At 38.7% G+C, this 23621-nt stretch overlaps 1 protein-coding gene across 1 annotated transcript in view; it reads right to left on the bottom strand.

Annotated features, from left to right (window-relative positions):
- COL25A1 (collagen type XXV alpha 1 chain) overlaps positions 1-23621 on the bottom strand; it is a gene marked incomplete at both ends in the record, with an annotated part of 482772 nt that overhangs the window by 29687 nt on the left and 429464 nt on the right. Inside the window, 7 exons of the mRNA XM_080697535.1 lie at positions 3362-3412; positions 4034-4096; positions 7471-7551; positions 11258-11302; positions 15872-15916; positions 16531-16554; positions 23273-23350. Of these exons, the coding sequence (XP_080553661.1) occupies positions 3362-3412; positions 4034-4096; positions 7471-7551; positions 11258-11302; positions 15872-15916; positions 16531-16554; positions 23273-23350 (387 nt within the window). The remainder of the gene's footprint in view (positions 1-3361; positions 3413-4033; positions 4097-7470; positions 7552-11257; positions 11303-15871; positions 15917-16530; positions 16555-23272; positions 23351-23621) is intronic.

Here is a 23621-nt window from a genome sequence, read left to right as displayed (position 1 = left end):
CCTGTAAACCAATTAATTTGATCATAACTGGAGGGGAAAAAAGTCAAAAGTATGCCATTTGCTTACTTGCTCCTCTTCCCTCCCTCTCTTCCTCTCTCCCTCCCTCCCTTTCTTTTGTATTGAGACTTGAGCCCAAGGACACTCTACCTCTAAAGCCCCAGCCCTTTTTTATTTATTTATTTTTTTGCACCAGGATCTTGCTGAGTTGCTGAGGATGGTCTGGAACCTGCAATCCTCCAGTTTCAGTCCCTGAAGCCTGGCTCCATTTGCTCAATTTTTTTCCCCCCAGTACTGGGGATGGAACCTAGGGGCATTCTACCTCTGAGCTATATCCCTTGTCCTATTTTTTAATTCTTATTTTGAAACAGGGTCTCACTGAGTTCCAAATAGCCTCACCAAGTAGCTGAGGCTATCCAAGAACTGCGATCCTCCTGTGTCAGCCTCCCAAATGCTGGGATTACAAGAGTGTGCCACCATGCCCAGCTACATTTGCTCAAATTTTAACACATTGGTTGTAAGAAAACAAGGTCAGGCCTCATGGCCCGACCCATGGAGGGTGGGCGGGCACAGGCGGGGCACCCTTAGGCGACCCCCCCCCCACACCCGGAAGGGCCTGGAGGTCCGGGGTGCATGGTCCCAACCCCCAGCGGGTAGGTGGGCCTGGGCGGGGCACCCTTAGGCAAACCCCCCCCCCAACTTGGAAGCGCCTGGGCTGCTAGGCCCCAACTCTGGGAGGAGGGGCGGGCACGGGCGGGGCACCCTTAGGATACCCCCCTCTCACCTGGAAAGAAAAAAATGTTCATTGCTACCGAGTGCCTGATCCCACATACTCCCCAAACCACACATACTCTCTTCCCTTATTTAAAAAAAAGGGAAATGAAAAAAGAAAAATATTCGAGAGGGGTTATGATGGCCCTGGCGACAGCTAGAATATTGTAGATGCAGACAAAACATATCCATCTGAACTGGAACTTTTGGAAAAATTCCCTGTGAAGGAGGACTGCTGCTTCTCAACATCGTTAAGAATCCGGGACATCACCTGTAAGGAGAGAGTCTAGTGGAGACCTAGGAGGAAGGCGGTGGTGGTAGCAGTGGCCGAGATGGTGGTGGAGACTTGGATTTGGGAGAGGCAGACATCTGATCCAACCCACCCTAATCCTCTGAAGAAATTTCCCCCCAAAGGTCGAATGCTACTGTTGTGCATGCTTAGGAACACTGGACATTATGCGGTATGGGAAAAGAGCTTGGGAAAGATTTGAAATGGTGGAGGCAGTCGCATTGGCAGCAGCAAGTACTCAGGGGAGGCAGAGATCTGATGTAATATGCCTGGAACTTTTGAAGAAATTACCTCAGAGGCAGAATACTACCACCATGAACCCTTGGGAACATGGGAAAACCTGCTGGGTGAAGAGGGTGCTCAAATCAGAGCCTGCCGAGGGGTGAGGCTGGTGCCAGGGCCAGCGAGGCTGGGATCAGAGCCTGCCATGAGGCAAGGCAGGTGATGGGTCCTCCGAGGCTGGGATCGAGCCTGTCGAGGGGTTAGGTTGGTGCCAGGGCCAGCAAGGTGGGGCTCGGAGCCTGCCGTGAGGCAAGACCAGTGCTGGGTCCTATGAGGCCGGGATTGGACTCTGCCGAGGGATAATGCTGGTTCCACAGCCAGCGAGGCTGGGATTGGAAACTGCTGTGAGGCAAGGATGGAGCTAGGACTTGTGAGACCAGGATAGGAGCCTGCCGAGGGGTTAGGCTGGTGCCAGGGTCAGCAAGGCTGGGATCAGAGCCTGTCGTGAGGCAAGGCCGGTGCTGGGGCCTCTGAGGTTGGTATCAGAGTCCTCCGGGTGGCCAGGCCACTACTGGGGCCGTCAAGAGTAGGATTGGAACTTGCAATGCGGCATGCACAGAGAAACAGCACAGAAAACAAAATCCAGATGCTTCCCCTAATTAGCAAGAACTAGGAGGAAAGGGGGTACAGGAGGAGGTCGAGTAGTAGAAAGGGCCCTATTGAAAAGCAATTAAGGTGACCAATCAGAGAGGAGGGGATGGGGAGGATGGAATATCATTAAAACTCATGAGGTGTGTAAACAATTATATCAAAGATAATCACCAATTAAGCATAGGATCGAGGGAGGGGAAGGGAATGGGATGGGGATTATTGGATGATATGTGCTTGTATATCCTCTCAAGTCTTATATTCCGAAGTGATGTATCATTAAAAAAAAAAAAAAAAAAAAGGTCAAAGCCGGGCGTGGTGGCGCACGCTTGTAATCCCAGCATTCGGGAGGCTGAGACAGGAGGATCGAGGTTCTCAGACAGCCTCAGCTACTTAGTGAGGCCCTCTGCAACTTAGTGAGACCCTGTTTCAAAATAAAGAATAAAAAAATAGGGAAGGGGGTGTAGCTTGGAGGTAGAATGCCCCTGGATTCCATCGCTAAACCCGGCAAAAAAAAAAAAAAAAAAGAAAGAAAGAAAACAAGGTCAACTGTTGCTTTGTGTTTGCAAAATAGAAATGGTAATTAGTAAGAAATGAATAACTGGGCTAGCCTCTGGGGCTTGGCGCATTCCTGATGCTATCTTTAGAGGGCAATAGGAGGAAAGAGGCCACAATTTACTTCATCTGTGTTACTGAAGTCTTTGTTCACTGATACACCTTAGAGACCAGTGTGACTTACCAGCTTCCTCCCACCCCATCTCAAGCATCTGAAGCATTCTGCCCTCAACATTTTAGCCTTTACCCACCTGTCAAGAGTCTGACATTGAGAGCACTGCACTTGCTTACTGGCTGCCTTTTTTACTGGACATAAGTTCTATGAGGTCAGTACCACTGTCTCCACTGGTCATTACAAGACACCTCAGCAAACTCTGGGCCTGGCTCAAGGAATTGTCAGAAGCATCATAAAAAGGAAAGAGACTCTACAATCTATTCACCTTTAGAAGTAAGCTTCAATTTTCATCATACTCTTTTTTTAAGTGCCCTTATTGCACATTTCATTGAAGGGTCTTAGGCCCTCAAATGGTGAAAAACATTCTTGAATGGCTCCCATTATTACCTCATGTTTCTCTAACAGAATAGAGCAATGACTGGTGAAAAGAATCTGCCAGTGTTTACGCCATGAGGTGGAATGAAGCTTGCCATGTCTGTCTGTCTTTCCTCAACTCTCCTGTGACAGGGCTATGTTTTTCCAACACATATGCTTGGGGGAGTGAAAGACAATACTGAAAGCGTATCTCAAAGCACTCGTATTTTCTACCCATCCCACAGAGAGTAGTACAAAACACAAGCTGGCTGCCAGAGGGATGTGTTCGTGTTTTCTCTGGTAGCATGCTCATAAATAAACGATTACATTTGGAGAGTGGAGAAACTTACCATGGGGCCAGGTGGGCCGTGGGGACCTGGGGGGCCCGGGGGGCCTATGATCTGTGTGTCCAAAAAATAAACATGGATTTGGTTACTTCATTTAGATAAGACAGTTCATCTTCCATTGTGTGCTGGGGCTCTGCTAAGGCCATTAATAGTAGCACAGGAAGAAGGATATTCTAACAAGTGATGGGGTTTATTCTCTAGGCTTAGGAATTTCTGCATGAAAATAAAATAACTTCCAAAAAAATAGAGTTGTTCTACAAAAGCCAGAATAAATCAAAAGTACATTAAAAGGAAACAAATGATTACCATGAAATTCTGTAATGCCACAACCACCATTAAACTCTCAAACATTTCACTAAGCACAAATAGGATTCTGGAGAAAAGAAAGAATGTTGAGTTCTGTTTTCACAAAGCTCTGCCCACAAGCAGTGCAAACCCACTGATTTGTTTTCTCCTTGGGATGAGATAGTCCTCTGAAAAACTGCTTGCAACCCAGACTTCTGAGATGCACTGTCTCTCACTGGACAAAGCCAACAGCTATTCCTCCCACAGTTTGACAAACCAAGTGTTTCATTCTTTCTACCGTTGATAAGCCAAAGGGCACAGGTGGAACGAGGTAAAAAGCAGTACCGAGTCAGTTTTCAGGAAGGGGGGAGGTTCAGCCCATGGACTTACGGAAGGACCCTGAGGACCTGGCAGCCCGGAGTCTCCTTTTTCTCCTTTCACTCCATTGGCACCCTACAAACACCCAGGAAGCACAGTTAAACAGGCCAAGTAATTTCCACAGTACAAGAGGCAAGTGCACGTTCAACATTCTCTTGAAATTTTATAACATTATGCACATGATATAGAAAATGATTCATCTCCTTGGGTTTTAGCTTAATACAGCAAGCTTACTAAAAATATCTAGGATTGTGGGTGATAGGTAAAATAAAACATAAAGTAAATAAAAACAAGGTTGGGCTTCATTAGTTCAACTTATAAAGGATTAAATATATTGTCTTTTTGTTTTCTTTTGTTCTTTTGTGGCACTGGGGACTGAACTCAGGGGTATCCTACCTCCAAGTTATACCCACAGCCTGATTTTTTATTCTTTATTTTGAAATAGGGTCTCACTAAGTTGAGAGGGCCTCACTAAGTAGCTGAGGCTGGTCGCAAACCTGTGATCTTCCTGTCTCAGCCTCCTGAGCACTGGGATTACAAGCTGCATCATCATGCCTGGCTCAATATACTGGGTTATAAATGTCATATGTTTAGATTAGTGCTCATCTTAAATAGCAAAGGTGAGCCTTTTAGTTTTCATGGATACTTATATACTCCCTTACTAAAATGAAATGTAGGGCAGTAAAATTTACTACATTTCCCCCTTATAATTTTTATATTTTCCTCTCCAAGTTCACAGTAAAAGTTATGGGATAAACAATGAAGGTGCCATCTCAAAACATTATATACATGAGGATACCACTTTCCAGAGTAACTTGCTCTTTAATTGTTATATATTTTGGCTTATTTATGATGTTTTATTTTATTTACTTTTTTTTTGGTGGTACTGGGGTTCCAGGAAGCCCTTCTACCTCTGGGCTACACTCCCAGACCTATTTTATATTTTTATTTGGAAACAGAGTCTCTTAAGCCAGCGCGACTGGCTTCGAACCTGTGCGATCCTCCTGTCTCGGCCTCCCAAACGCGAGGATTGCGAGTGTGCACCACCATGCCTGGCTATTTACTTTACTCTTTTAACTTTTTTATTGGTGCATTGTAGTCATACATCTTAATGGAGAACAAGATGGTGGAGTCATACATGCACACATTGCCCAATTCTCCCTTACCCAATTCCCTTCCCCTCCTTCCTCCTCATGTTTAGCTTATGATTGACTTTGATATGTTTGTTAATGTACATCATGAACATTAGAGAATGGTGTTTTATTTTATAATGAATAGTTACTACCATCTATGCATACTAAATTAAAATGATCGATTATATAATTTTTACCATCTTCTAGTGGAAATAATTTGTGAGAACATGAAGGTAAAGTTTACATTATGATTCATTTGACTATTTGCATTAACAGCAAGAATCTGACATTGAAGAAATATGGGCCCATTTTAAGAGAGCTAACCTAAGAATAATTGGAATAGAGGAGGGAAAAGAAAGTGAAACCAAAGGGATCAACAATCTCTTCAAGGAAGTAATAGCAGAAAATTTTCCAAACATAGAGCAAGAGGTTGATACACAGGTCCAGGAAACTTATAGAACTCCCTTTAGACAGGATTGGAGAAGAGGATCCCCACGCCACATAATTGTCAAAATGACCAATGTGGAAGCCAAGCAGAGAATATTAAAGGCAACAAAAGCAAAGGGCCAAGTGACATTCAGAGGCAAACCAATTAGAATCACTCCAGACTTCCCAAACCAAGTCATGAGAGCCAGAAGGGCTTGGAGTAACATATTCCAAACTCTGAAAGAAAACAACTTCCAGCCAAAAATTTTCTACCCAGCAAAACTTTCTATCAAATTAGATGGAAAAATAAGACGCTTCCATGACAAACAGAAACTGAAGGAATTTATGTCTTCAAAACCAGCGCTAGAGAAAATACTCAAAGAGATTAACTACAAAGAAGAAATAGGTAACACACACCAGAACCAGAGAAACAAGAGTTTCCATCCAACAGACAACTAAGATTGGTTATCTGTGGAGATTCATTATTTATGTTAGTCTTTTACCTATCTCTAAATTGTATTGTTTGCCTTTATTGTTGTTAATTTTTAGGATTTCTAGTTGGAATATTAATATACCTTCAGATATAGCATTTGGAAATATTTTATCCAATTCTATTAGTAACTTTTAACTCTGTTTACATTGTCTTTGGATATACAATATGTTTTTATTTTTTAGGGCGTTTGTATACTCTTCTGTTGCCTGTGCCATTGAAATCATATCCAAGAAATCACTGCCAATTTCAGTGTTGTGAGGTTTTATGACCCAGATTTTCTCCTAAAAGTTTATAGTCTTAAGATTTATATTTAGGTCTTTTATCCATTTTGAGTTAATACTTGTATATGGGATTAGGTAAGGGTCCAATTTTATTCTTTTCCATGTAATTATTATGTTTCAACAATATTTAGTTAAAAGATTATTATTTCCACCACCAAATGTTCGTGGAAACCTTGTCAAAAATAACTTGACAATATAGGGAAGAATTTAGCTCTAGGCTTGTATTTAACTCCAATGGTTTATATATCTGCCTTTAGAACAGTACTACACTGTTTCAATTATTGTAGCTTTATATGGTTTGAAATCAGAAAATATATATCTTCTAGCTTTGTTCTTTTTCAAGATCGTTTTGGGTATCTAGAATCCATATTCCATATTAGGATAGATTTTTTTCTGAAAAATAAATATATAAATATATGATAGTTTCACCTAAAAAAATAGAAAAAAATATTCTCTGGTAAGAAAGAAAGCAAAAAGAAATATTTAAATGTTATCTTTAAGTCATCAAAAGCTTGGTATCAGACAAATGAAACTGTTATGTGAGATTATCATTTTTAATTTTGGATAAATTGCTATAATACTAGATGTCAACCACTAAGCCAAGCATGGGAAGGAGGGATGGGGAGAGAATGGGGTGGGGATTGGGTGGGGGCTGACTGGGTGATGTGTGCATGTATGTCTACAAAAGTTTGTATCCCACTATGATGTATGAATACAGTGCACCAATAAAAAATTAAAAATTAAAAAAATTACAAAAAGAAAAGACATATATGTAAACATATTTACAAAGAACAAAGGTAGTTATATTTTTCTAGTATATATATATATACTATATATATATATATATATATATATATATATATATATATCTGAGAGATACTTCTATATATATATCTGAGAGATACTTCTAGCCCTTTTTTATTTTTTTTGTTTGAAACAAAGTCTTGCTTGGGTGCTGAGGGTCTTGGTACATTTGTAAGGAGGCTGTTCTTGAACCTGTGATCCTTCTGTCTTAGCCTTTCGTGTACTAGAGTTACAGGTGCCTGCTACTATGCCAGGCTCTGATTGTTTAATTTATTTTAATAAGTATATTTCATAATAAAAATATGAACATACCGGTAATCCAGGAAGGCCAATTCCTCCTTTTTCACCAGGCATTCCTGGGTCTCCCATGTCTCCTTTTGAGCCTTTGAGTCCCTACAAATAAGACAGTTTGTATGTAAGAAACACACTAAGCTCTGGTAGCTTGGTCCAAGGAAAACGAAATTCTATATCAATTTTGTCAACAGGTAGGTCCTATGCTGAGATGATTCTGATTTTAATTTTTAGCAGAGCTATTTCATATACCCTCTACACTGAGTCAACACTATTTCTTCATGTAATGAAGGGGAATAAGTTCTATCAGGCCATTTATCTATGAAGACCATGAATTTAGGTTTTGTCATCATTCCTCCTGACTTTACTTTTAGAATTGGCAGCTAATTCTATCTTACTGGGCCTGAAAATTATGTAAGGGTTTTAATTCTCAAGAGTACAGTATACATTCTGAACTGAGATCTAACGCCATAACAAAGGCCTCAACAAATGATCCTCATCTCCAGCCGCCATACTCCCCTAACCCCTGAGTGGTGTTCAGTGGTCCAGCCTGCAGACAGAAATCATTTACTGCACGGCAATGCTCAACAAATGCTTAAATACACTTCAACTTTTTCACAGGGCTTCTATTTTGTTCTCGTAGCATCTCTAGGCATTGAGCCAAAATGTTATTTTTAATCTTTTACATAAAGTAAGGAAATAGATAAATGTGCATGCGGAATATTAACAAACCTGAATGGTGTAACACAAATACTGAGACTAATTTATATTAAGTATTTTCATCCTGGGAACTTCACTGAGACGGTCATGGTTGTCACGGTAAGGGATCCCAATTTGCACACCTGTTCGTCTTACTTAGGGACAGGAATGTACTTTTTTTTTTTACGAACTCTACCCATTCCATAGCACCTAGTTCAGAATCACATGTAGGTAGGTGAGTGGGGGTGGGATGCCTGAAGGGTTGATGGATCTTACTCGTCAATCAGACCCTGGTTGATTTTAGGAATTTAATCCTGGAGGAAAGTATCATGGCCAACCCAACGAGCTAAGTGGAGGGCCACCTTGTAAAGTCTATAGAAAAAAGAAAATAGCAATTGTGAGCATGGGGCTATGCAGTATTTAATGTGCATGTCAACTCAATTATTTGTAATCATTAAAGAGGAAGAGGTAATATAGCCAGATTTTTTGTGTGTATCTGATACTGGGGGCTGAACCAAGGGGCATTTTATCTCTGAGATATATGCCCAGCTCTATTTTAATTTTTATTTTGAAGCAGGGTCTTACCAAGTTGCTGAGAGCCTCGCTAACTTGCTAAAGCTGTCCTTGAATCTGTGATCCTCCTGTCTCAGCCTCCCAAGTACTGCAGATTTTTAAATCCTAATGTGATCTATTATGCCAACTCATCAAGAATAACTCCTTCCTCCCTCCCTTCCTTCCTTCCTTTCTTCCTTCTTTCCTTCCTCCCTCCTCCCCTCCCTTTCTCTCTTTCTTTCTTTCATACTAGAAATTGAACCCAGGGTTTGTTCTACCTCTGAGCTTCACCTTCAACCCTACTTTTATTTTGAAACAAGGTTTCACTAAGTTGCTGAGGCTGTCCTCAGACCTACAATCCTCCTGTCTCATCCTCCCAAGTACTAGGATTATAGGTGTGTATCACTCCGCCTAGCATAAAGTATCATTTTTATCATGTGTTTATTTATTGCTATAGCATATAACTTCAATATATAACTCTGATATTAAAACTAGCTCCTCTCATAAATTTAACCTTCCTGCCTAATACTTTCTCCTGGGGAGCATGTGTTCACTGACTATATCAAGAATCCCTTTGATTTTTTTTTTTTTGGCCATTTCTTGGGTTAATAATGGAAACTGAAACCTGGGCGTGGTGGTGCACACTTGTAATCCCAGCATTCAGGAGGCTGAGACTGGAGGATCATGGTTCGTGGACAGCCTCAGCTACATAGTGAGGCCCTCTGCAACTTAGTGAGACCCTGTTTCAAAGTAAAGAATAAAAAAAATAGGGCAGGGGGTGTAGCTTGGAGGTAGAATGCCCCTGGATTCCATCCCCAGACCCCCCCCCCACACACACACACAAACACACACAAATAATAAATAAAAAATAATGGAAACTGAGAAAAACATTAAATATCTTGAAAGTAACTTGTGATTTGATTCTGAATTCAGTTCATATTCTCCTGGTGCAACTCTTAAAAGGTGTGTGTGTGTGTGTGTCTGTTTGTGTCTGTGTCCAAACCATAGCTCATACGCTGTATCTAGTCCAGGATTATATTTGAACAGGCTGAGTTTTCAGAAGTACTTAAAACTGTTAAAGAAGAATATGTGATAAAGACTATGTGTGGCTTGCAAAGCCTTTTTTAATTTTTATTTTATTGCGGGTCTAGAGATGGAATCCAGAGGCATTTGACCTCCGAGATAGACCCCCTGCCCTATTTTTTATTCTTTATTTTGAAACAGGGTCTCACTAAGTTTCGGAGGGCCTAAGTAGCGGAGGCTGTCCACGAACTTCAATCCTCTGGTCTCAGCCTCCCAAATGCTGGGATTACAAGTGTGTGCCACCACACCCAGCTTGCAAAGCCTTTTAAAGCCTTTACTATCTGACCTTTTAGAGAAAACACTGTAAACCTCTTATTTATTTTTGTGGTACTGGGGATAGAACCCAGGGACCTTCTAGCTCTGCACTGTGACACCCGGCTCTATTTTTATTTTTTATTTGGAAACAGGGTCTGGCTAAGTTGCTGAGACTAGCTTTGAATTTGCAATCCTCTTATTTCAGCCTCCCAAGTAGTGGGATTACAAGCATGTGCCACCACACCTGGCTCTAATCTCTCTTTTAGAGGAAACTTTCAAAGATATTGTCATACTCTGTCAAGCTCCTTGTCTCTATTTTTTTCTAAGAATCTAAGAAACTAGGTGAAATCTTTGTTCAGGAAAAGAAAACATTGTCAAAACAACACAAGTAAATAGTATCAAGTATTTTTGGAAACAGTGGTCATTGATTTTAATCTTGAATTATGTGTTTTCACTGATAAAATTAGGCTACTCTTACAAAATTGGTAACAATCTTGCAAGTCTATTAAAATTTTGCATTGGAGTAACTGGTAGATGGATAGGTAGCGTTAAGAACAAAACTAAAGCACCAAGCAGCTTCTGTTTGCACAAAACTCATGCCTAATCTAAAACCAACTGCTTTTTAGAGTTTTTATAGTCTCTAGAACAAAGAGAATATCATTCATCAATACACATGACATTTTGGCTTCAAACCTATAATAAAAATGGAGATTAAAGCATAGGCCTATAATCCCAGTAATTGGGAGGTTTACACAAGAGGATGGCAGGTTCAGGACCACCCTCGGCAACCTAGTGAGACCCCCCAAAATAAAATAGGGCTGGGGGTGTAGTTTGGAGGTAGAATACCTTTGGGTTCCATCCCCAGTGGCTAACACACACACACACACACACACACACACACACACACACACACACATCAGTAATGATGCTTTAAATAATAGTATATATAATAAATATTATATATATATATTATATATATATATATATATATATATATGTATGTATATATCCGGGCGTGGTAGCACATGCTTGTAATCCCCGCGCTTGGGAGGTGGAGACAGGAGGATTGCGCAGGTTCAAAGTCAGCTGTACTGGCTTAAGAGACCCTGTTTCCAAATAAAAAGTATATACTAGGTCTGGGAGTGTAGCCTGGAGGTAGAAGGGCTTCCAGGAACCTCAGTACAACAACAACAACAAGGTATATATCTTTGAAAATTACCTGCTCTCCATCAGCTCCTGGAATTCCTGGAGATCCTTGCTCTCCCTGTTAAGGTAAAAAGCAATATTCTGTTCGCACTGATCACTGGTACTACACTCTGCTATAGCACATATCTCTAAGTGAACCAATGGCCTTCCTTGAAGACTAGGTGTAACCAGACTTATATGTAGCTAAGATCCAGTGTCGTGTTATTTTTCTCTTTGTGAGATGCAGGCTTAAATAAGTGATTAGAGAAAACTGCTGGAGATAATTTGGTGCTGATCACACCCTACAGCAACACCATGTTCCTTGGTTAATTTTTTCTCTATGCAAATCTGTTTGTTTTGATTTTATTTTTCAATTTTGTAAAAAGCAATACATGGCAGTTAAACTAAGAATAAAAGGCAAAGCCTCATAAATTTATGGAAGTATTTTACTTATAAATAAAGTAAAAAACTGTCACTGTTTCACAAGTTCATAATGATTGTGAGTGTTCTATGCCTAGAAAAATCCTCAACAAAGGATGATCAATAAATCAGATAACATCCTTTTTAATAGAAAGAGCTTTATTGTCAGTTCTATAAAAAGTAAACCTTTTCTTCCTTAAAATTCTGCTATAAAAATTCAAAACATCTACGTCAGATGCAGGAATAGCTTGTTTTTCTTGAAAAAAGACTCACCTTACATGTAGGGTAGTGCCTTCATTCCCATCGCTCCCTTTAAGAACTGTTTCCAATACTTCTTTCTTGTTCAGCCCCCCCGCCCCCCAGCACAGGTGCCTGTTCAGCCCTCTTTTTTCTCACACTGGTCACTCGTGGTCCATTGACAGCGTGACCACAGCCTTGGCGATGGGATCCATGAAGATGAAACTCCAAACTGTATCTCCTGATCTAACTCTTGGGAGAGTCCAAAGTCTCAGACTGTACCAGATATGCCCATTTTCCTCCTTACAGAGATCTCAGATACACCCCAAATTCACAAACTGAAGAGTAGTTTCTATCCTAGCAATAAAAATCTGTTTCTCCTTGGTCCTAAACTTCATTGAAATGGCTTCTAGTCAGCTAGATAATATTTTAATTCACACAAAATTGATTTTACATCATTTCAACTTTCTATTTTATGATGGAAATGGAGTAAAATTTAGTGCTCATATTATATTTTATTAGAACTTTAGATAATCTCAAAATATACCGATTTATTTTAAGCTGTAGATGTTCCATTAAAGTTAAATTTAAGCAATGTGTTAGAGATTATTTAAACAATACTTTCTTGGTTACTTTTCAGTTTTATTTTTTATGGTACTGGGGATTGAACTCAGGGGCGTTCTACCTCTGAGCTACGCCCCAAGTCCTCTTTTACTTTTTTATTTTGAAACAGAATCTCACGAGGTTGATGAGAGTCTTACTACCTGCTGAGGTTGTCCTTAAAACTGCTATTCTCCTGTCTCAGCCTCTCAAGTATTAGGATTGTGGGCATGGATCACCATGCCTAGGTCACAGTTTTGAGAGATACTGAACAAATAAATTCCTTGAAGGGTAAGACATTATTTTCTATCACTAAGCCATTTGTGTACATTCGATTACAAATATTCCTGATATTCCTAAAATTTTAGAATTTCCTTGTGGAAATTCTAAAAACAGCTCTTCTAAGTGTGAGCAGCTGGCCTCATGGACAGATTTCCAAGCAAGCCAATTCAAGGATATATTTTCTAGAAAGGCTTGTTTGGTGATGTTATAAACCACAATATTCAAATGGCTGGAGTACCTTTCCTTGGTTAAAAGAAAAAAAAAAGAAAAAACAACTTTAAGAGCTATAGGCCACAGTTTGAAACTTGAGCTTTCCCATGTTTAAGAAAGGCATGATTCTGTGGTTTCAAACAAATGAAATAAAAAAGTGAAAAAAAAGTCTTTCCTCATGTCAGACTTCCTGCTCTTTGTGGTAGCAGCAAAGCTTATTTTGCCCCAAACAAGTCTGCTGAGGTTGGATGCACCTGGCTAAGCCCTAGCTTCATTCAGAGTCTGAATGCTTTTCAGCACTCTGGGTCCAATAATAATTGCTGTCCTAAACTTCTACCTTTAAAATATGGCCCATGAATGCTTAAAAGAAAAGCATGAGTTGTGCTTTTCTTTTATTCATTCATCCTTCATCCCTTGAATATGGTTTATGAGTTATCTGGTTTGCAAAAAAAAAAAAAATAGTTCTTGTTTGCTAAAGGAAGGGGAAATGCTAATTGAGTAGGTTCCGATTCAGTCTGAGACTGTGAGTCTGGAAATGAGAATGGGTTCTGTACTTGACTCAGGTTATGTTTTGCTGTCTTGTGGTTGTAGACATTGTACCTCAGTTACTGCAGAGGAGGTGATGGAAGGCATGATATAGTGAGATAATGTTAACTCTATCAATTAGCACAAGATTGCACTTACAAGACTGCTGTGGGGTGCGAGGGGCAAGGCCAAAAGGACAGCGAGAAGCATGGCAAGGGGAGGTGGTGAGGAGAGTCTCCAGCCCCTGCCCATCACCACTTGTCTAGACATTCATCTGGCTAATTTCTCTGTCTTGTAGATTCCCAAGATGTAGAAGGGCCTTCCATGCACATCCATACCATGTGCTCTTAATCAAAACACTAACTCTGTTAATGATTGTGCCTTTACTTGCCTCTCTCTCCCCAGCCTGTAAGCTCCTTGGGAAAACCTTTTACTACTATCTTTACTAGATTCTAGTCCTATCACAGAGTAGAAGCTCAAAAGGTACTGAACAATTGAATTAACAAGTGAACACCAACTGGATTATGAAACGAGGTGAATTCATTTTCAGTGATGTAGCCTTTTCAGCTGCAAGGTTCTTTAGCCTCTTTAGCTAGGTGCCTTTGGGGCTTATAGGCCTCTGGGCTGAGAGAAGAGTAAAGTCCTAGAAGCCTTTGAGTTCTGTGGGGCATTTGGTATGCATTTAGCTTTGCAGACAATTCTTGTCCCCAAGATTTAGTTAGTTGAGGAGATGAAGCAATGGACTTCGATCTTGACTGAGTATGCACAGAGAGAAAAGGAATCTGCAGATTTCTCTCTAGGATGTCTAGTCTGGCTCACTAGATATTTAAAGGATAGGGATTGCCGGGCATAGTGGGCACGCTTCTAATTCCCGCGCTTGGGAGATTGAGACAGGAGAATCGCACAGGTTCGAAGCCAGCCTCAGCTACTTAGTGAGGCTGTCAGCAACTTAGTGAGACCCTGTTTCCAAATAAAATATAAAATAGGGCTGGAAGTATACCCCGGAGGTAGAAAGCCCCTTGGTTCCACCCCCAGTACCACAAATAAATACATAAAGGATAGGAATCACAGCAAACTTGTCCACCTGGGATATATAGAATCTTATTCAATTGCAAAATATTTTACATCTCATAGGAACCAGAATACGGTGAAGAAATGAAAAGTTAATAAACCCATACCTTACATTGATGTTACATATAAAATGTATTAATGCAATACATGAACTCTGAATCGAGGATCAGTGTTCTAAAAACATCTCACAAAGTTAAGGGAGGACCTTGTTTTTTTTTTTTTTTTTTTTTTTTTTGCGGCTCTGGGGATGGAACCCAGAGGCATTTGACCTCCGAGCTACACCACCTGCCCTATTTTTTATTCTTTATTTTGAAACAGGGTCTCATTGAGTTGCGGAGGGCCTAAGTAGCTGAGGCTGTCCCGAACTGCAACCCTCTGGTCTCAGCCTTCCAAATGCTGGGATTACAAGTGTGTGCCACCATGCCCGGCTTGTAGCCTTGGTCATATTTACTTGGCATTTGCTTATTATAATCTTTTCTATGTACTAGATTTCTAAGTATCTAAAAAAAGAGTACAAAAGTTAATTTGTGCGTTTGTGTGTGTATGATCAACTTAGCAAGTGAACTGACTTAAGAAGCATAGGCAGACAATGAATTTCAAAACCACTTGAGTCTCCTACAAGAATTCAATGACGAAAGTCATATTTCAACACATATTAAAGCTCAGAATCTCTGGCCATGTGTTAATTGATCAAACATGGTTGAATGACTAAGCCTTATTTGGGAGGGATAAAGCTAACACCATCAACAAAACTGACATATAATCAATTAATTCTAGGTTTTTACTACTTGTAGTTGGTACATTTCATTAGATAAGAATTAAGTGGTAGAATGTCTGAATATAGTAATGTAATAAAGGGATATGGTTCCTAAAATTATATTTGTGACTGCATCATGCAAAAACTTCCCTTGTTCTTTTTTTTAATAAAAGAATTGAAGGATCTTGAAAGAAATTGAAGTGTCAGAGTAAATCTCCTTGAATCCTCTTCTATTGAAATATTTTATTTTTTTCAAACACCACATTTAGTGTTCTTTATAATTTGTGTGGAGCTTGTTTTTCTCATGTTTATTTTCTGTTTTTCTAATTGTTCTTCCCTAAATTTAATGCCATTCTCATTTCTCTTTCTTTTTTCCTAATTTCCCCTCTTTAGTTCAGATCTCAATTTCTTTTTCTCATTCTCCAGAGCAATAGTGCTTACTTGCATCTTTATATTTTATAAGACCAATTTTCAAAAATGCATATATTTAGTATAGGTACTCTGCCTTATAAAGCAATAAATGGAAGCAAGTAAATAAAGAATAACCTTTGGCCCTTGTAGTCCTTGAGGTCCAGGAGGTCCAGGGGGACCCTGAATCAAGAAAAAGCACAGTTTTATAAAGTAGCAAGTATATGTATTATAAGTCCTACTTTAAATAATAGGCATACTACACACCTTCCTTTTTTCTACCATGATAAGATGTCTCCCAATATGGCTTTGCAATGGGGAAACATCTTATTGGTAACATAATTATTAGCACTATCTACTTATTATGTTTAAAAATCAATACATTTTAGGTCAAAACAATTTTGAAGATGCTTTTGGACTGGTTCTATAAGACAGTTTACAATTGCATGCCCCACATCCATGTTTCTGGGATGAGTAAGACTCACTAATACTGTCTGTGTTTTTAGATACATTCACCCCTCCAACCCAAAGTCTTTGATTTCCTAGACCGTCAGAACAAAGTTGTTATTAAAGAAGGCCAAAGACATTAATGAAAATAAATAACTTTTTTTAATTTATTCACTAAACAGACAAAGTAACTGAACTAGAGAAAATGTTGTGAAAGGTTACTGATGTAAGGAAACATAAGATTAAATATCAGATTAAAAACCAGTTACTTCATTAGTACCATTTTGACCTGCATGCATCAACACTAAATACAAAATCACAGAACACAGAAATCATGCAATAGGAATTACCGTGACAGTTAGGGTGGTAATCCTCTGTTGGGAAAATGTATCAACAAACACAGAGTTATCTATTTTGTGTGCTAAAGTACAACAATACATTTCTGAAAAGAAATCAACTTTCTGAATATGTTTTGGCAAGTCTAATGACTTTTCTGAGAACATGTTCTCTTACCTTCAATATTGTAAAGATTTTAAAAAGTTATTTTTAGAATTGTATTTTAAAAAATCCATGGGTGAGCCAGGCATGGTGATTCATGCCTGTGATCCCAGCTACTTGGGAAGTTGAGGCAGGAGGATTGTAAGTTCGAGGCCAGTCTGGGCAACTTAGGGAGACTCTGTCTCCAAAAATAAAAAGGGGCTGAGGACATAGCCCAGTGATAGAGCACATGCCCAAATGTGTGAGACCCAGCATTTAATTTGGAGCACAACTCACCTCCCTAAAAAAAGAAAACAAACAAACAACAAAAATTCTAGTAGTTGAAGAAAAGAAAATATCAAAATTCTAATGTATCTGTTTAAAAAGTCATCTAGTCTTATATACTAGAAGTTTGTAAGAATAGCTGTGAACTGAGAAATTTGATCTCGATAAAAGCTCTCTCCTAGGGAGCATTTTAATTAGAGAAAATGCAAATATCCAATTGCACTTCTTTTCTTCATTTCTTTTTTTAGTCAGTAGCTCATTTGTTGTACTAGAATTAACTTTTTTCTGTATGTGCATCATACCTAAAGACACTGACATTGAATTGAAAATAATCCTAACATTGTCTCATTTTGAACACTTGTCTGAATCGCATATATACACAGGTCCAGAATGTTACACTGTTGCCTGCATAATTACAGTACCACTTACTTTATTCTTAAGAGATTTAACTAGGATAAGAATTGGATTTATACTTATGAGAATGATATTTCTTTGTGCCTAGAGTGAAGATGTGTAACTTAAACAAGGCTATTAGAAAATTATAGGGTAGAGATAATTTATCATTGCCTTCCAATTACATACTACACTTTAAACTAGAAAGCAGAATCATAAAAACTTATAGGAGAAAGCATGATGCACTAGCTTGTATACTCAACTTGAACTCTGAGATTTACTATCATGGGGACCTATATGAATTAATTCATTTTCATCTAAATAAACACAAAGCTAATTAATTTTTTTCTAAAAGAAATGATAAGAGCATGTTTTATAACAAGCTATATAACAAGAGTAAAGTATTAAGGGCAGCTAAACTAACAAAAGGGGCTTAAGTGATTTGGTTAAATGACTGTGTTTGTGAGACCTGAAAATTATACAAGGGTCTATCCAGCTCATAAAAAGACATATGACAGCAAACTAAGATAATTTCACAAACACACTGTTTTGATTACCAGCTGGAAGCACATTGAGTGCAGACTCAACAGAAGTCCTACAGAGCTTCACCCATTTTGGATATCTTGTTTTAGACTCCTTCAAGTTAAAGCTATATAAACCCAGCAGGGTTCTCTCGAGGTCTAGTAATGATTTAAAAACCAGAATATTTTTTTTTTGTGTGTGTGATGAAAAAAGACAGCATATTCTCTCTGTGAGACTTGATGTGGAACGGGAGGCATGAGCTGCGGCCACTGTAAACTGGTTGAAGCAGAGCAGGCTACTTTGTGGTTCATTTCCTGAAACACTTCTATGAATTCCCTTACAATTAAAGCTTATCTTATTTCTCCTAATGATTCAAACATAAGGCCACTCATAATTTACACTAAAGAACAAGGTTAGTTAAGATGGTGAGGGGAATATTTAAAAGCCCAAATTATGAAACAGAGAGGTATTATCGATAATTATTGAAATTTAACTACCTTCAATTACAACCTCTAAAAACAATGTTTATATAAGTAACAATTTTCTTTTTATAAACCAATGCAATTTAATAGTTTTCCTACCAGAATAGATAAAATAGACTAATTTATAAAGCAACATGTTTGATGTGGGAAATGTGGACAGGTTCAGTACTGGGGAGAAAGGATCAGGTGGAAATATCCTAACAGGTAGGTTGAAATAGTGCTGAGCAGAGAAAGGGAAAATAGGTAGAAGGACAAGGATACACTCTCTTATTTTGCCTGGTATAAAAAATAAAAATAATAAGATGTCTCTGATTTTTATTTTACTTCATAATTTCAGTTCCAATTAAAATGATTCAGGAAGTAGTTTGTTATATGTGCTTATTGTTTTTCATTTAGCTACGAAGGAATGCTTGAGAATTATAAACATCAAATTCAGAATACCAAATATCTCAGGTTACAGAACACATAGTCTTTCAGTTGTACTGGGTAATATCTTAAGTCAGGTATTGGACCCAAAGAGATTTATTGCATTCTTAATGTTTTTCATAACCCAAAATATATCATAGAATAACAACTTTAATAAAGGCAATATAAAATTTTATATTTCTAATGTGATAATAACTGCAGTCTATTCGTATTTATCTAATTATCCTAGGTATTTGCAATATTTTAGAGGAGGCAATAATAAAGTAAAATCTGCAAAATTGTAAAAATCCACCACTGGCTAGAAAATTAGAAGAATGAATGTCTACCGCCTCTTTGCAATCTCATGGCAATCTAGCTGAGTTGATTTTATTAGGAATTTTTAATCCACTAGATTATTATGTTTGAAAACCCAATAAATAGTTTTGAAGTGAAAAATAACTATAAGCTATTTACAAGCATAACATATGGTTGTTCTAACACTCATAAGGATAATAAATCTCTAGGTTTGGCCATAAGCATGAAACAATTGACTATTGTGGATTTTGCCTGGATAAGATTTATATTCATACATAACTTGAGATGAGAAGAAGAAAATGAGCACATATCCTTTCATATCAAGAAGCAGATGTAAGTCTAGGCATATTACTAAAAAGTGTTCAGGAGCATCTAAAAACAACCCTAAGAAAATATTATATTTTCATGGACTCAGAAAAATATCTATTCCAATGACATCCTTATTTTGCAGATAAGGTTAGAAAAAGTATAAATATGGTGATTTCCCCCAGATGACCTAGCTAATTAGTAGTGGAGGAAACAGATTTCCATTTTAGGGCATGATTAGCCTGAACACCGGATCCTATTAATTTGAAGAATGCTTTAAAACATTTTTCATAATTACATAGAAAATGACCAAAATGTTGGGGCATTTCTTAGATAGTAATACCTCTTAAAGGTAGCGAGGAAGGAAGTATCTTACCACTGGAGGTAGTTAAGGAAAGTTAAGGAACATGTACAACACTGCTGATAAATTTTAAAACACATCCCTATATTTTACTGTATAAAGTAAAACACAGTAGATACACCAAAACTTTTATTTCTCTTTCTCATCATATAAAATTATTCACTTGTTGGGGGGAAAGGGGAACAATTTAGAAAACTGACTCTAGAACTTGGCAATAATCCTGAGGCTACTGTTTATGTGTAGTCCACTTGTACTGAGGGACACCAGTTCAAGCTGTTGACTGAATACACTTTCTAAGAAACATTTCCCCAAGAAGGAAGCATGCTTCTTCTCATATCACCAGAGGTGGCAGTTGGAGGGTGAGAGAATGAAAAACTGGAAAAGCAGGATGAAAGGATTGCAGATTTGTACAAACTAATAAGAAGTGTGTCACTGGATAAAAACGGTAGTTGCAGACAGGGACCCATAGCAGTGTAGATCTAACAAAGTTAGTTCACGTTAGTGATAGGGTGAAGATGGAAAAATAATTCACACAGGTATAAAATGGAGAAAAATGTTTACAACAATTAGTATAGCTTTCAAGCTAAGAAGTGGTTTGGACGTAAAAGGTGTACTCACTTATTCAATCCTAACCACTTATGGCATATTTACATGCCCCCAAAATATATGCATAAGAGATGCTTTCTGTCACCAAGAAAGTTACCATCTGACAAAAGATGAACTAAAATCAACAGTGAGTTGACAATTAAATGTTGTTAAACTCTTGCCCCCTGATTACTAATGTTGAAGAGTAAAAACTCAATTAGATGGAAGCTATGGATCTTAAGACAGAATTTAGGTGGATGAGAAAAAGAAAAAAAAATTGGATGAATCCAGAAAAAGAAATTTATGTGACTATAATAAAAATGACCATGCCAGAGGAAGTTCTTTTATGGAGGAAAAAAGTTTTATACAGAAAGGTCAGAATTGTAGAGCCCTAATTGTCACATGGAGGAGTTTGGGCTTGACATAGTAGGCAACAGGGAATCATTTAGATCTGAGCAAATTAGAGCAAAGAGAGTAATGGCAGTTTATGTAAATCAGCCTTCAAGTGAAACATAGTTTGAATTAGAAGGTCAAGGAAGACTAGGGAAAAAGGAGTTGGCCATGGGTTGTTAAGGTGTTAGGTATCGAGTAAGCAGGATGCAGACCTCCTTGGGAATGGAGAGAATGGATGACATCAAGACATGTTTTGAGAAAGAAAACAGTAGTACTGGTGAGACGAAATGGAGGAAGGACTAAGAATAGTTTCTAAATGGCTCTAAAGTTTCTATCCCAAGAAATACAAAGACTTGTGTTATCACTAACAGAAACAGGATAGTTAAGAAGGGCTCTCTTGGTAGGTGGGGAAGGTGACTGGTATAATTGCGTACAGTGGTGGAAGTCAAGAGGAATTATTCCTGGACACGAGAGGCATGCACAGCTCAGAAATGAAGAACTGGGAACCACCACACTGCTGAACACAGAGGAATGGCTGTGCTAAGAAAAGACCAGAGATTTCAAAACACCAAAACTTGGAGGATGACAGAGAAGTTGAATACACTCATTTTTTGAGACTGGCTACACTTGCTCAGTATAATATTCTCAAGTCCCATGCATTTATTTGGAAATAAGGGTAACATCAGAAATAAGAGCAATGACTCCAATGGAGTGACTGAGGGGGATTAGGGAAGGGAATAGGAGGAAGAAGTCACAAGGTTATAAGAGCTGAAATAATGCTATGAGTGTATACCCCAATATGATATAAAATTATAGTGCATCAAATAATAATAAAAAATACCAAAATAGAACAGCTCCATTAGAGAAAGAAAATGGGAGAAATGAAAGCAGATGTTAGAGACACCAAAGAGAAAGTGTTCCAAAGGAAGGTGGACTGTTATAAATGTTACAGAAAAGCCAAGGTGATGAGTACTGTGGGCTGTACTAGAAGCTGCCATAGACCTTTGCAGGGGAAGATGCGAAAGAGTGATAGAGCAGAGCACGGAGTCCAGACATGAAAAGCATGTCTCCACAATAAGAAGCAAAGGGGGCAGAGAAGCCACATATCTATTTTTTACGTAATAGAAAAGAAGAAACTGAATGGCAGCAGTAATAACTATGAGGAATTACTCTCTGCCAAGCACTGTTTTATGTGTACGATACATACTTAGTCATTTTTTTCCACTCAATAACCCTACGAGGCAGATACTGTTACTATCTCCATCTTACAGATGGGAAACAAGAAAACTGAAATAATTTGCCTTGGTCACACACTCAGTGAGCAGGAAAGCTGGGATTTGAATGGCAGCTCCCGCTGCAGAGCCGCAGAGCTCTTCATTGCTTTGTTAAGACCCCACTTCAAGCCAGGAGGCAAAAGTTAGCCACACACAAAATTTATAATTCCTAAGTCTTATAATATTACCCAATAAAAAGAAAAGCTGAGCTGAATAGATACTTCAATAAAGAAGAAATAAAAATAGTCAATAAGTACATGCAAAAATGTTCAATGCCATTAGTGATCAGGAAATTGCAAATCAAAAACTATACTGAGATCCCATCTAACACCAGTTACAATGGCAATCATCAAGAATACAAACAACAATAAAATGCTGATGAGTCTGTGAGGAAATGAGAACTCTCATAGACTGCTGGTGGGATTATAAACACACCACAATAAAGATGAATATGAAGGTTTTTCAAAAGACTAGGAATGGAACCACTATATGACCCACATATCACTCCTTGGTGTCTTTCCAAAAGAATAAAAGACAGAATACTATAGTGATGCATGCATATGCATGTCTATAACAGTACAATTCGTGATAGCCAAATTAATGGAACCAACCTAGATGTCCATCGATAGATGAATAAAGAAAATGCAGTATATATACACAGTGAAATTGTACTCAGCCATGAAGAAGAACAAAATTATGTCAATTGCAGGAAAATGGCTGGAACTAGAGAATATTATGCTAAGTGAGATCAGCCAGTCTTGAAAAATCAAGGGTCATATATGCTTTCTCTCCTTTGTGGAAGCCAGAGAGAAAACAGGAAACAAAAGAAACTTCACATAAATGAGGAGAGTCCAGTAGGATAGTGCAAGGGGCTTGGGGGAGGGAGGCGTGAAGGGGGAAAATGAGGACCGATGAAGGAAACCGTTCACATGATGCTATGTCCATGCATGAAGGTATCGCGCCAACTCACTAACATGGATCCAGAGGGAAACATTCCAAGTGCTGTGTACATGTATGTTCGTATCACTTTGATTCTCATCACGATGTATAATTATAGTGCACTATAAAAGTATACTTAAAATTTTCAAAAAGAATATCTGAACAAAGAGGTGAAAGAAAAGGAGAGATCAGAAAATGCTATTAAGTAAAGATTACTGGGGCAGGAGAACAGGGGGGCTCAGGAGGACAGGGAACAGGTGTCAGGCTCTGAGATGGGGAGGGGAGCCCATGTTATCGTGTTACATAGGTGCCCACCAGTGTCATCTCAGTGTCCCCGGTGGGAGCAGTCACTTGCCTGTAAGGCTTCGTGGAGGTTCCCGTTGTAGTCTATGATCTCGGTAGCTCCTTGGTCCCCTTTTTGCCCAGGTGGACCCTATGGAAAAAAAAGGGGGGGATAGTCATGAGCCTTGGTCTGGTCCATGAGAGGACTGGGCCAATGCAGAAGGAGCAACGTGCAGCTCTCTCTCTCTGACTGGCACTTCCCTACCGAGATCCAGCTGCACTGCAGAATCAATAATTATGTTCAAATTTTATCCTTACTTCAAAGGAAGCAAATCACTTCTAACTACCTGTTGGTGGTAGGTTAAGACATAATCTGATTTTTTTTTTTTTGGTGGTACTGGGGTTCCTGGAAGCCCTTCTAC

The sequence above is a fragment of the Muscardinus avellanarius genome (assembly GCF_963383645.1).
Source record: "Muscardinus avellanarius genome assembly, chromosome: 6".
NCBI lineage: Eukaryota > Metazoa > Chordata > Mammalia > Rodentia > Gliridae > Muscardinus > Muscardinus avellanarius.
The sequence above is the reverse complement of the archived record's forward strand: the minus strand, read 5'-3'. Positions and strand labels throughout refer to the sequence as shown.